Genomic DNA, 13,527 nt, shown 5'->3' with positions numbered 1-13,527 from the left:
TAGGTCCCGCCCAAGACAATATCTGATTGGCTGTCACACTCAGAAGGACGGGTCAGATGGACACGTTTATAACCCAATGACAAGCAGCTATGCGTTGCTTTTTGCCTTGCTTTTGCAGTGACTTTGCTCGTGCTTATGTTTGTGCTGACCTTCCCATCGTACAGCGTGTATGCTTACTCTTCAAACCACCAAGAGCTCACTCAAAACTCATCAACTCTTCCGTAAGATCCTTCGTTGAACTTCGTCAAAGAAAACCCTCTCAGAGTCGCTCCAGCAGCTCCTCCAGACTCAGAGGAAACTCTGTTGCATAGCAACCCGCAATCCAGGAAATCCCGCGAACGAAGCACCACCCGGCAAAGCCAATCAACCACTCACCATCGAGTGCTATCATATCATAAATACACAGAGAGACTCAAAGGTCTACGCCAACCCGTCAAAATAAAAGGTTAGTTTGACCTTTGAAGAAAGTTTTGCTTAAATCATTATATTTTAAATAATTGGTTATTACAATTTAAATAAACCATTACAATGGAATCAAGAAAACAAAACAAAAATAAAACAGAATTTGGTAAAAAAAAAAATTAAAATCATTGTGCCCTAAAAATGTAATTTATTGTAAAATTGTACTACATTATTGTTAAATTGTATAAGTTTCATGATTTCAATTAATTAGACATGCTTTTTGATTACTAAAATGTAATTTAATCATTAAAATGGGAGTCCCAAAAAAATGTACGGAAAAAAAACTGAATCTGGAATGTGGGAAAAAATAAAACGGATTTCATAGGGTCCTACAACCAGCATTTTGGTGCATTACCACCACCTTCTGCTCAATACGGTGACATCATGTACCAATCTCAATCCTTGGGCTGACACGTGAGAAATTTACTCAGTGGAAAGATGCACACACCATCGACACCTGGTTTTGTTATAGTTTTAAATAGTTATATGGTTTTGTTGTTGGTTTTTTTGTGGCCAAATTGGTTTGGAACAGTTTTGGAACAAATTTGACAAATCTGTTTGACTGACAGTTTTATTGATCACTGGATCATTGATCACTGGATTCCATTGACTTGGAATGAAGTTTGTTCAATATAAAAATGAAATTTAAAAAAATAGCTCAAATGTAGTAAACTACTTTTGCCATATTGCTGTAGCTTAGCTTGCTACATTTCCCAGGGTGGTAGCTTCAATGTAGTGAAGCTACATTTAATGTACAGTTACTGCTAGCTTAGCTCAATTCATTTTCCAATTAGCTTACCCAACACTGCTTACTTGTTTCCCCAGTAACCTGCAGCAGTCCAGTACTGGTCTTCTCATTATGTTTTTCACTTACAAATCATATTTCATAACCGTTTCCATGTAGAGTTCCATTTATACATTTATAAAACAGATTTAACTTGTGTGCAGTGGTGCTTAATCCAGTCTTGAAATAGTTTAATGAATTAGATATATGCTTAAAGAAATTTAATGCTACCTTGTTGTTGCTGTGCTGTATGAAACTATAACTTCACAAAACTCAAATTCCGTACTCATGGGTTAAGGTTTATGTACTTTCAGTATATTAAATATTTATCCATCTCTGTCTAATTAGCAGTCTAATTAACAGAGGACCTGAAAGGAAATGTAAGAAGCTATCTCTGGGAAAAACATCTTTGATTACAGGATTAAAAATGAACAAATATGACCTATCATAACTTAATCACACAGCCTTGAAAGCATTGCAGTCGCATTTATGTTGTACAGGAATATATTAACACACTGGCCTGCTACTTCACCCTTGATTTTAAAAAGGAACAGAATGATGTTTGTCAAAGACCAGAAAGACCAATTTAACCACAGCTACAGCATTACAGCGTTTGGACTAGTTAAAAGAGGATTGAAGCTTGAACATGCAGTAACTTTTTAGTATTCAGATCTTAGATTCTGTGTTCAAGCAGTAGGAGCTATAAATATTTCAATAAAAGGTTATCAGATGCCTCATACTATGAGAACTAAGAGTTCTAAAATAGAAAAGCAAAAAGTTGTGCTTAAAAAAGAATGCCTTTGAAGCTATCTACAGATCAAATATATATATAAAAAAATGCTGATGTGATGTCCAAATATAAAGGCTGAGATTAAAGAGAGATATCTGGTAAATTTTCTGAAACTTTGTCCTTCTGACATATCTCAATATCAAGCTGTTTATTTAATCTAAAATAATCTATTTTGTTACCTGCAGAGAGCAAAATTGAAACTTGAAACTTGACAGCCAGAGGGATTCATGTCAATACAGGACGTTTCATAGTCCTGTGAAATGTCTGTTGTGTAAACATCGACTGTAATTTCGACAAGATGTTTCTAGATCAACATGTTTTGTCAGTCATGGAACAACTTTCCTGCCCAAGAAACACTGTCTTGATCTGTACCATTAATCTAAAGTTTTGCTAAAATAAAAGGGAAAAGATCAGTTTAAAATGTTTTTGTTCAAATTCCAACCCTACACCGAATGATATTCCTAATTCCCAGCCAACATTTCATGGTGGGGCCAATGTAGGCACAATATGGGCTTGAGGTATAGGTCCTGCATAAGTTTATATGGGTTCCATGTCGGCCCTATCTTAGCAACAGTATGGGCTAATTCATGTAGGGCCGACATAGAACCCATGGACATTCCATGGACCCATGTAGGGCACATCCAGCTACAGCATTACGGAGTTTGGACTAGTTAAAAGAGGAATGAAGCTTGAACATGCAGTAACTTTTTAATATTCAGATCTTAGAGTCTGTGTTCAAGCAGTAAGAGCTATACATATTTCAATAAAAGGTCAGATCTCTGCGACTCTCCAAGTTCAGTGGAACACAGAATAAACCTTAACCTAAAATCTGATCTTGAATGAAAATGTTCAGTATAATCTTGACTGATTTATCATTCCATTAAGTTTATTTAGGTATATGTCCAGCTTGTATAAATCAGGGTATGTGTTGGTGTAATATGGGGAGCAGAGCAAGTAAAGACATTGGATGGGTAGAATGATATCGTGAAAGACTGAAAGAAAGAAAGATGTCAACTTTGAAGGTCTCAGAGATAGTTTTTTCCAGGCACCCAATTTCTAAGGCAGCATCACATAAGTCCTTTGTAGCTGCCTATTTAAACAACAGACAACAAGACAGCTCACTAGTGTTTGGAACTGGGCTTCGGTCATAAGCTTACTAGATCCTATTTAAAGATCAAAGACTCTGTATTATTCTGCTTTATTCAGTGGCGGACCCCATCATAGCCGCCCCTTAAATACAGCAGCTGTCACAGACCACAGTTCCATTTCTCTAATCCAAAATGGCATTCCAGTAAATTCACAAAATAAAATCGAACCAAATTTGCCACTATTACCGATCTCTCAGTAGAAACATATCCATGAAAGATTTTAACTTATTACCTCTTGCACTTAGGACAAGTATTGTTCTTTGAGCCATCAGCTCATGCTGTTGCTTTAGACTGAAATGCAAGAATCACGTTTTTTTATCAGCTTTTTGTTCAAAATATAGATTTTTTTAATGAAATTTACCCACATTCAATTGTTGAAAAAATAAATAAAAATTGCATTAAGCAAGAATTTTGTTGTTGTTGTTGTTGTTGTTGTTGATGTAGCTGCTAAAGAACTGTTCTTTATTTTGATATATTACTATATTCCGTATTATTATATTCAGATATTCAGGGGCTATTACATTTTTGTAAACATGATAAAAAATGCTCGTAGTGGCTGGCAATTTACAAAAAAAAAAAAAAAAAAAACACTGGCGGGGAAAGTGTTAAAATAACTTTAAAAAAACTATGCTTTTTAAACACTATACTATACTAACTTTTGCTATCAGGCACAATGAATCCATTTCTATCAAACTATCCATGAAGTACAAGGCACATTGCACTACATTGTTTTCAGACATCAAAGTGCCTCAAAAACACTTTTACAAGTGAATAATTCTATGATGCAGTCCCGAATTAAGTACAATCTTCTTTTGGTTTTAAAAGATCAATATGAGGGGAAAGTTCAGCAATTTCCACTCTTAGCGATTTTGCATTGTCAAAACCAATTTACCAGATGTATCCCTCATCAAAGAAACGTCCCAAAATACATGACACAGCAGGAGGAAACTGTAAGAATGTCAGATTTGTAATAATCTATGATCAATATTCCAGATCTTGAGCTAAACTGATAATAAGCACCCTTATAGTCACTGAGCTCAGTAAACTTTGACTTGAGTTATTTGTCTTGAAATGATGTGCCGTGCCGTTGTGGGCTAAACTGAAGAAGTGAGTTATCAGCTAAGGAACCAAAACATGTCTTTAGGAAAGACCTCAAGTGGTATCTGAGTGCTGATGGCTGGGAAGCACAACCTGTCACGGATGACAGGAGAACATGACAACTGGCTATGCCAGAGTGCACGTCGGTAAAAACACAGCTGAAGCTAATATTGTTACTTTAAATCTTATGTGTTTGCCATCTGAAATCATTCTAAACAATCTAAAAATGGACACAACCTAAAATACATAAATATCAGTGTTGGGAGTAATTAAATGGTTAGCGGTGACACTTTCATATCTGTCTGTTTAACTTATTTGTCAGTCTATTTTTCTGTCATCCATACATCCATACATCCGATACATACATCCACTTACACATTAACTTTCTTGTTTCATCACTCACGAACTCCCATTATATTCACGGAATGGTGTGTAAAAACCACACTCCATCCAAATTGCAGGATCTAATCTGTATTTTGTTCATATTTACAGTCAAAGGGATGCAGCATCAAAGGCTAATCTAATAAAAATCACTCAGTTCCCACTAGCACAGGAGATTACAGACAGCTGGCTATTGTCTTATGGCATAATCCATATGCATGAGAAAGTCATACTCTTGCTCTTGGCAGTGATGGGCATCCTGCCAGCATGAGTGACTGATTCCAGTACAGATCCCACAGAGCTTGTTAAGACCAATGTGTGATGTTAACGGATGTGTATGACCTCAGATCAGTGGAGGAGTGTACTTCAGATGCTGAGATAATGACAGTGAAGGTGTGCCAGCCTGTCAGGTCATTTGTACAGTCATTATGGAGGGATGCAACAAAAGTGACAGCTTTTGTAGGGCAAAATGAATCCGTTTTCACTTAAGTTTTCCTCCAGGCAGAGACAAAAGAGAATTTATATATGTGTATATATATATATATATATATATATATATACACTCACCTAAAGGATTATTAGGAACACCATACTAATACTGTGTTTGACCCCCTTTCGCCTTCAGAACTGCCTTAATTCTACATGGCATTGATTCAACAAGGTGCTGAAAGCATTCTTTAGAAATGTTGGCCCATATTGATAGGATAGCATCTTGCAGTTGATGGAGATTTGTGGGATGCACATCCAGGGCACGAAGCTCCCGTTCCACCACATCCCAAAGATGCTCCATTGGGTTGAGATCTGGTGACTGTGGGGGCCATTTTAGTACAGTGAACTCATTGTCATGTTCAAGAAACCAATTTGAAATGATTCGAGCTTTGTGACATGGTGCATTATCCTGCTGGAAGTAGCCATCAGAGGATGGGTACATGGTGGTCATAAAGGGATGGACATGGTCAGAAACAATGCTCAGGTAGGCCGTGGCATTTAAACGATGCCCAATTGGCACTAAGGGGCCTAAAGTGTGCCAAGAAAACATCCCCCACACCATTACACCACCACCACCAGCCTGCACAGTGGTAACAAGGCATGATGGATCCATGTTCTCATTCTGTTTACGCCAAATTCTGACTCTACCATCTGAATGTCTCAACAGAAATCGAGACTCATCAGACCAGGCAACATTTTTCCAGTCTTCAACTGTCCAATTTTGGTGAGCTCGTGCAAATTGTAGCCTCTTTTTCCTATTTGTAGTGGAGATGAGTGGTACCTGGTGGGGTCTTCTGCTGTTGTAGCCCATCCGCCTCAAGGTTGTGCGTTTTGTGGCTTCACAAATGCTTTGCTGCATACCTCGGTTGTAACGACTGGTTATTTCAGTCAAAGTTGCTCTTCTATCAGCTTGAATCAGTCGGCCCATTCTCCTCTGACCTCTAGCATCAACAAGACATTTTCGCCCACAGGACTGCCGCATACTGGATGTTTTTCCCTTTTCACACCATTCTTTGTAAACCCTAGAAATGGTTGTGCGTGAAAATCCCAGTAACTGAGCAGATTGTGAAATACTCAGACCGGCCCGTCTGGCACCAACAACCATGCCACGCTCAAAATTGCTTAAATCACCTTTCTTTCCCATTCTGACATTCAGTTTGGAGTTCAGGAGATTGTCTTGACCAGGACCACACCCCTAAATGCATTGAAGCAACTGCCATGTGATTGGTTGATTAGATAATTGCATTAATGAGAAATTGAACAGGTGTTCCTAATAATCCTTTAGGTGAGTGTATATATATATATATTAAGTACTATTAGCCTATGTAATTATATTTTAGGATTTGCTGTATGATAAGTAAATATAATACAGAAATATGTAATATGACAGAGGATTACAACATCACCCCTCAGACACTATTTGGAAAATCAGGATAAATCTTTAGCTAACTAATTTATAGGATCATATCTGTCTAAAAAATCTGGGTAAATTTGCTATGACATAAATTTGTTCTGACTTGCTGTATGGAAACTTAATATGAACGTGCAATGGCAAGATGGCTTTCTCCATAAAGGACATTGTATGGTCACATGTAGGGCTGTGAATCTTTGGGTTAGATATTCATATGATTCATGAATATTTTTTGTTGTTGTTGCAAATTCTGATTTGATTCAATTCTGATTAATGATTTCATAAGTATTCAAGTTCTATAGAAACTGTATAATCAAATGTAAAAAAAACACTGCATATTCTTCACTGTATAAATTAAACTTGCGTTAATTCAGCTACAAAAGTTATTCCGTCAAGAGAAGTGATTGTCTTTTTCTGTTGTCATTTAAACGTACAGTATGGAATTTTTCACCGCTAGGGGTCGCTAACCTCTTACAATAACAAAGGCGTAGTTTGATGACGCAACATTTGCTAAGAATTATGGATCTTGTCGTCAACGTCAAGCCGACCGATCTAATAATGTTTATGGATGAGTGAATACATCAATGTTTTTATCAAGACTGTGATATGAAGCAGGTCGGGATTGCTAAGAGACAGCTATCAGCTCCACACGCGACGCGAGTCCCGCGGATATAAAAGGAATAAGGACATTTCATTCTACCGAACTACACGTGCAGAATTACTACTCACAGGTCAGTTTATTAGACAAATTAAACTTGTGAGGTAACGCAGCGCTGTTTCACTTGGTCTAACATTACACTAGCACACTAAACTGCATTTGAATGTGTTGAAATGTATGTGTTAGTTTGTCTGTATGAGACTAGCAGTAAGCTAGATCAACATTAGAATAACATACAGATCATATTCTAACATTTTATCATTGTTGAACTATATAACATTGATTAGTTTTATGTAAATGTGCTCACCTGTTTAATAAAGTACATGTAGGAGCGGTCGAAGTCTCGGACGTGGAGCTCTCGTTTATATATACTGTCTATGGGAGCTCTAGGCATCTCGAAAACACCGCGCTGATATTGATTCTCGTTTTAGTTCTCCTTTTTTATCCAAAGTCTGCTTGCCATGGTCCATAATGTTTGAACGAAACAACAACAGTGTGCAAATAGACATTGCAAACTACATAGTTGTCCACGTCTGTCGCCTTGGTTACTATCAGAGGGCTCTGGTTGCTATGGCAGTACGAGTGGAAACCAGGGACAGTGCGGATATGACGCCATTGACGGCGACAAAACGGAAATAAAGAAACGGTCCGTGTCTTAGAATTAAATTACAAATTTCTCCTGGTTTGAAAGTTGTTGGAAACAGTCGGGATAATGTAAGTACACAACTAAAAAAATATATATAACATAGATATAGTGATTTCTGCTATTTTTAAAGCAAAAAAGTTACATATTGTGCCTTTAAGTAACACAAAGTACATAGAAGCAGTAGATATATTAGGCTGCTGTTACTTTAAGACGTGTCAAACTCTACTCCTGGAGGGCCTGCATTCATTCAACCTCACAATGAACCGCAATAACGAATGTACAAACGATGTATTCACTCACTTGTTTTAAATCACTGCTTCAAGTGGACAATATTTGTGGAGTAATGTAGGGAATAGTGAATGAAGGTAAAGGGGTGATTTCAAACACAGCCTAGTATTCCTGAAGACCCTGATAACCTGGTTCAGGTGTGTTTAATTATGGTTTGAGCTAAACACTTCGGGACAGTGGCCCTCCAGGAACTGAGCTTGAGACCTAATGCACATTTGCCAACATAAACAACTGTGTTAACTCAAATACGCAAATGTTAACTGGCCATACAATGAGTTGGCAGCTTTATCAGTGGCTGGATTGACTTAAGACGTCAGTTTTTAGCATTTAAACAAATAATTACAAATTATTCATTATTCAAAAATCCATATTTTGAGATTGATGCAAATGCACTGCAGGATTTGTAACGATGCATCAAGAAAACAAGTGAATCGCTATATACTCCTAGTCAAATGACAACTAGTTACCAGAGGTGGGACAACTTACCTACTGGCTCATCTTACCCCAGTGACCACTGTGCTAGAATTACGGTAATAACAGCAACAAACCTGATGGATGAAGACCTGGGCTCCACGTGGGCTCAAAAGCAGGATGGCTCTTCTGAGAGTGTCCCTGTAGCGGTTGAGTTCCTCTGTGCGCATGGAGGTGAACAAACTGGAGAACACACCGCTGATGTTCCTATCCACTCGCTGCAGAGATACATCCAAACCTTGTCTTGATGTCTGGTCCAGAAAGACCTGCAGTCCACGGATATCTGCAAGACATAGTCATGTAGCAATTAAAAAGTGTTCAAGCCTGTCAAAATGAGTTATGTTTGGCCAATTGGTAATCTTTAATACATATAAAAAAAAATAATAAAAAAAAACATAATACAAATGAGATATGGACAAATTAAGTACGGTAGCCCTCAAATTGTCATGAGAAAGAATCTCTATTCACAGGTTTCCATCTGTCACTAATATTCAGAGATGTATAATTTAAAATGAACCAAAAATATAAAGTCATCTTCAGAGGATGACACTTATGAAAGCCATTCTTCATATTGATGTAAGACCTCAGAGATGATCTGTAATGGGTAAGTAATTAAAGAACTGTTCCGTTCTGCTTCAAATCTGCTAGTTTCAGGAAGTATTTAAATGCTTTGTGCCTGGATATTGTGCCTCACCCTGGGAAGCAAATTGCCCATCACACCCTCTCAGCGGCAACTAATTGACAGAAAGAAAAGATTTTATGTGGGTAAATGAATGGCAGCCTCAGAAAAAATCTGCAGAAAGCTACACCGAATAACGTTATCCGCCAGAATTGAAACACCTGTCATTTAAAGTTCTCCAAATCCCTGAACCTTATGCGTTCATTTATTTAATATTTTGGTGAATCTGATTCTTTTAGCTACCGATAAGAGTGTAGTACTCTCAGCACTGTTTAAAGACTTTTCATGTCTAAAACCATTCCACAAAATGTTGCAGAAAACAAACAAAAAATCTGTGATGTTTCAAAGCCTGGTTCACATTCTGTATAAAGCCCTAATAATACAGAGCCGTAAACATTCCGTCGCTGTCCGATGAAAACCGCATATGTCCATTTTGCCGATTTTGAGATTTTTCGACGGATAGAATGTCCAGGTTCATTTCCGTATACAGTATGCTTCACATGTCTAAATGACCAATGAAAAGTTGTGAAATCATGTCATCTGATTTTCACGTATATCCATTTGCTGTCAAAGCTGTCAATCACGCCGCGTATCTCCGGCCCTGTGGAGGCATCTCGCCGATCTAAGCGTCTCTGTAAGCTCAGCATTGGATAGCCGAATAACTCTGTGAGGTAAAGTATCAGCAAACGTTTGTTTTTGACAACTGTTCAAGTTTATTATATATTCGCAATATATTCACAACTGTTATTTACCGGTAAATGGTCTCTAGACGAAGTAATTGTCACTGTTTATTGTGGAGATGTTCACGCACGGGTCTGTTAACTTAAGCAATACTTTTAAGGTAGTCTAATATTTTTCTGACTAATAAATTACTGTCGCAGTAAAGGGTAGATTTAAATAAAGAATAACGAATTTAAAAAAAAGAAAAAATGAAATTTAAATAAAGAAAAAACGAAATTAAGTTAAATTAAAAACGAGATTAATTTAGATTGATAACGGATACATGTTGGGTCCGTGTACTTTTTCGTTCATTCATTATTCTATTTCGGAATGAAAGATGAAATGTAAAAAAAAGGGTGCAGCTTGTTTTTTTGTTTAAAAGAAAAAAACAGAAATGGCTGTATTTTTTTGTACATAGCATAGCCTACTTTGTTTGATTTTAGTATCATAATGATTAATAAATGCACGCACAATTATCCGTGAACTTTATTTGTACAAATTGCTGCACATTTATTTAATTCTGCATTTTGCACACACAAGTTGAAAGGCTTCAAATCGAGTCTGTAGGTCTACTATACTGTTGAAAGTATGAAAAGTGAACAGTAATAGGATGCACAATGTGAGACGGGTCAGACATGATTTTGACCACTTCATTAAGTTTTGTTTTGTAGAAAGCCTTTCTTTAAAGTGAATTTCGTTTTGTATAAATTGTATCTTAATTTTAATCAATTTTTCATCAACCAATTGCCTGGAGTGGATTTAATAAATAAGAAGCAAATATATAGCAGACAATATAATCATGGAGGCGCCCGCGCGGTCACTTGCATTGCACGTTAACTGGAGCGCATCTCATCCTAACTTAACGAAACTCAGTGTATGCCTCACACAGACATGAGAAAGACATCAAATAGCCTACACAAAGCTTGAAAAGTCTTTAAACGAAATAATTCAAAACGAAAAGAAAAAGGCTCTCTGATTATGTATGATTATATGATCATATAGCCTAGCCTATTTTGTGAATTGTTCATTCCCGGTTGGCACACATTTTGCTGCCCTTACAAAAGTGCTATATGGACGCACCGGCCCTGGGGTCAGCAATGAGTGTATTGATTCATTGTCCCTTCATAGTTTGCAAGAGACATTTAACAAACTGAGACGTAGGCTATTTAATAAACTGAGCGTAGCCTATTCATCTGTCAATATGAAACGCGACTTGGCCATTCTAATTAATGATCGGAAGAACGCGTCTCGACCACCGTTACTGTAAAATATGCACGTATGTCCATTTAAACTCGATTTTGGTCAAATGTGGATTATATCATTACACTGGCAAGAATATGGTTACATTTAAAGATGCCGTACCAAGTATGACAATGCTACGTTCAACTGCTTTTGAAATTACTGTGTTTTTTTTCACTTCCTGTAAAGTAACCGTTTTGGACATACGTGGGTTTCATCGGGCAGCCACGATTCATTAAAAATGATGAGCTCTCTGCAGTATCAAATTATTTGACTGATTAATGTTGTAATCCATTTAAAGTATAATGTTGGAGGTTCCTACTCAATGCCACTGACTTCACAATCAACAGATTGGATCATTTACCATGCTTAATATACCTGAATATGCAAAGATTTGCTGAAGAGGTTTTATTATGTAATTTAGGACCTTTCAAGCAAACGCACTGATGTAATATAATTAATTCTGCACATATGGCGGAATGGCCAAACTGTTTTTTTTATTATAATTTTTTATTACAGTTAAAGCATATAGTGCACTGTTTTCTAAGTCATACGATAAAGTGACACGCAGTTAAACATTTAAGTGGTACATTCACAAAAAATCTTTCCCTCCAATGGAGCTTGCAAACTGAATCATGTTTTTGTCTATTTAGGTGGAGCGTTATGACATGTTCCAGCAAGATTTATGATGTTGAACGTCATTATATCAGCAGTGTTTTATCATTGACATAAAAACAGTTATGTTTACAAATAATTTACTCTCACAAATCTGTCAGACGAATACAGTGCATGTATGGGCAACTTTTTATAGTGCATTTTGTCCTTCTGAGCTATACAGGATTGAGTTAAATGGACTTTTCTGATTTTGTCACAAAATTTTAACATCTAAAGTGTTAGCAATGCAAATTAAAACTGCCATCTGGACATCAACAAAGATGTTAATGGTACAATTGTCTCTAGACAGTTTGCAGTTTAGTCTGCGCAACAAACTGTTTCCTTCATTACACTGCATGCAGCAATATTTGTGCATGGAGAAGGGGATGGATTTGACAAGCAACCATTGCAGTACCAGCTGTTGAAATCCCAGTGAAATTTAACAAAGACACTCAAGGGAAAATGATAATGAGCAGGATAAGAGACAATCAAAGAGCTGAACCACAGAACAAATCCCAGAAAACATGGTCTCCAGAGGATCATTCTCAGAGGAGAGGACTTCCTCAATCCATTCTTTTTCATTTCATATATATATACATAATCATAGCTATTTTGTCAACAGCCTCCATTAGTGTTGTGCTGAGGGCAGTGTGAATAATCATGAGTAGTGCCACAGTGCACGCACACACACACACTCACACAGCGAGAGAGAGAGGGAGCTCTCAGCATTGAAACAAAGGGCTGTAGGATAGAAACTGATGACACAGGAGGAAACATAAACATGAACACAATAAAGAAACAGCCAACTGAAGCGCATGTGACGCATAAGCGCACTTCTCTATAGAGTTATATTTGTGCCACAAGATTTGTGTGGCAAGATCATTTACTGAGCACACAAAAGAGCTTTTTGCATGCACACAGACTGTACTTTTGAGGAAAAATGATAATGAATGATCACTGTGATGATCCTGCAAAGAAGAAATTACTTTCAACGAAAATCTATTTTGGAACCAAAAAGTTAAATATGTGCAGTTGTCTTCTTTCCCCTTTGAAGGTTTCGCTTGATCAGTGCCCTGATACCTGCCATCTGTGCTCTCTAAAATTTAACAAAGCTCAATTAATTATACATTATGCCATTATTCCAGCAAATTCAGAGATGAGGCAGATAAAATGGGTGTTTCGAAACCAGCATTTAAAATACGATGTTGCGCAATGCAGAATTGTGGCACAAACATAATTCCACTCTTCTCCAGCTTCTCAAATCAGTCACTGCATTTACAGTTCCCACCATTGTGACAGATGAGATGAGTGACTTATAGGGGTGTTAATGTATATTGACTTAATCATTCTTGATTCCACTCCATTATGAATGTGTGTTAAGGCACATTTAAAGATTTCCAAATATTTCAGAATATGTGTAATAATTCACAATTGGGGAAGAAAACCATAACAATTAACATTTGTTATTACTAAAGCTGCAGAAATTTGAATTCAGCATGAACTTTCATAAATTAAATTGTGCATTTGTTTTCTCAATCTCTCCTGGCCTCTATAACCTATTGGGAATTGTTACAGTGATCATAATTTATTTTTATTATTATTCTTTACA

At 37.0% G+C, this 13,527-nt stretch overlaps 1 protein-coding gene across 1 annotated transcript in view; it reads right to left on the bottom strand.

The window, feature by feature from the left end:
• grid1b (glutamate receptor, ionotropic, delta 1b) overlaps positions 1-13,527 on the bottom strand; it is a 452,122-nt gene that overhangs the window by 151,936 nt on the left and 286,659 nt on the right. Inside the window, exon 4 of the mRNA XM_084434270.1 lies at positions 8,704-8,909. Within this exon, the coding sequence (XP_084290396.1) occupies positions 8,704-8,909 (206 nt within the window). The remainder of the gene's footprint in view (positions 1-8,703; positions 8,910-13,527) is intronic.

Source organism: Rutilus rutilus (genome assembly GCF_951802725.1).
Source record: "Rutilus rutilus genome assembly, chromosome: 16".
Classification (NCBI taxonomy): domain Eukaryota; kingdom Metazoa; phylum Chordata; class Actinopteri; order Cypriniformes; family Leuciscidae; genus Rutilus; species Rutilus rutilus.
Note: the sequence above shows the minus strand (reverse complement) of the source record. Positions and strands in the feature narration are given on the sequence as shown.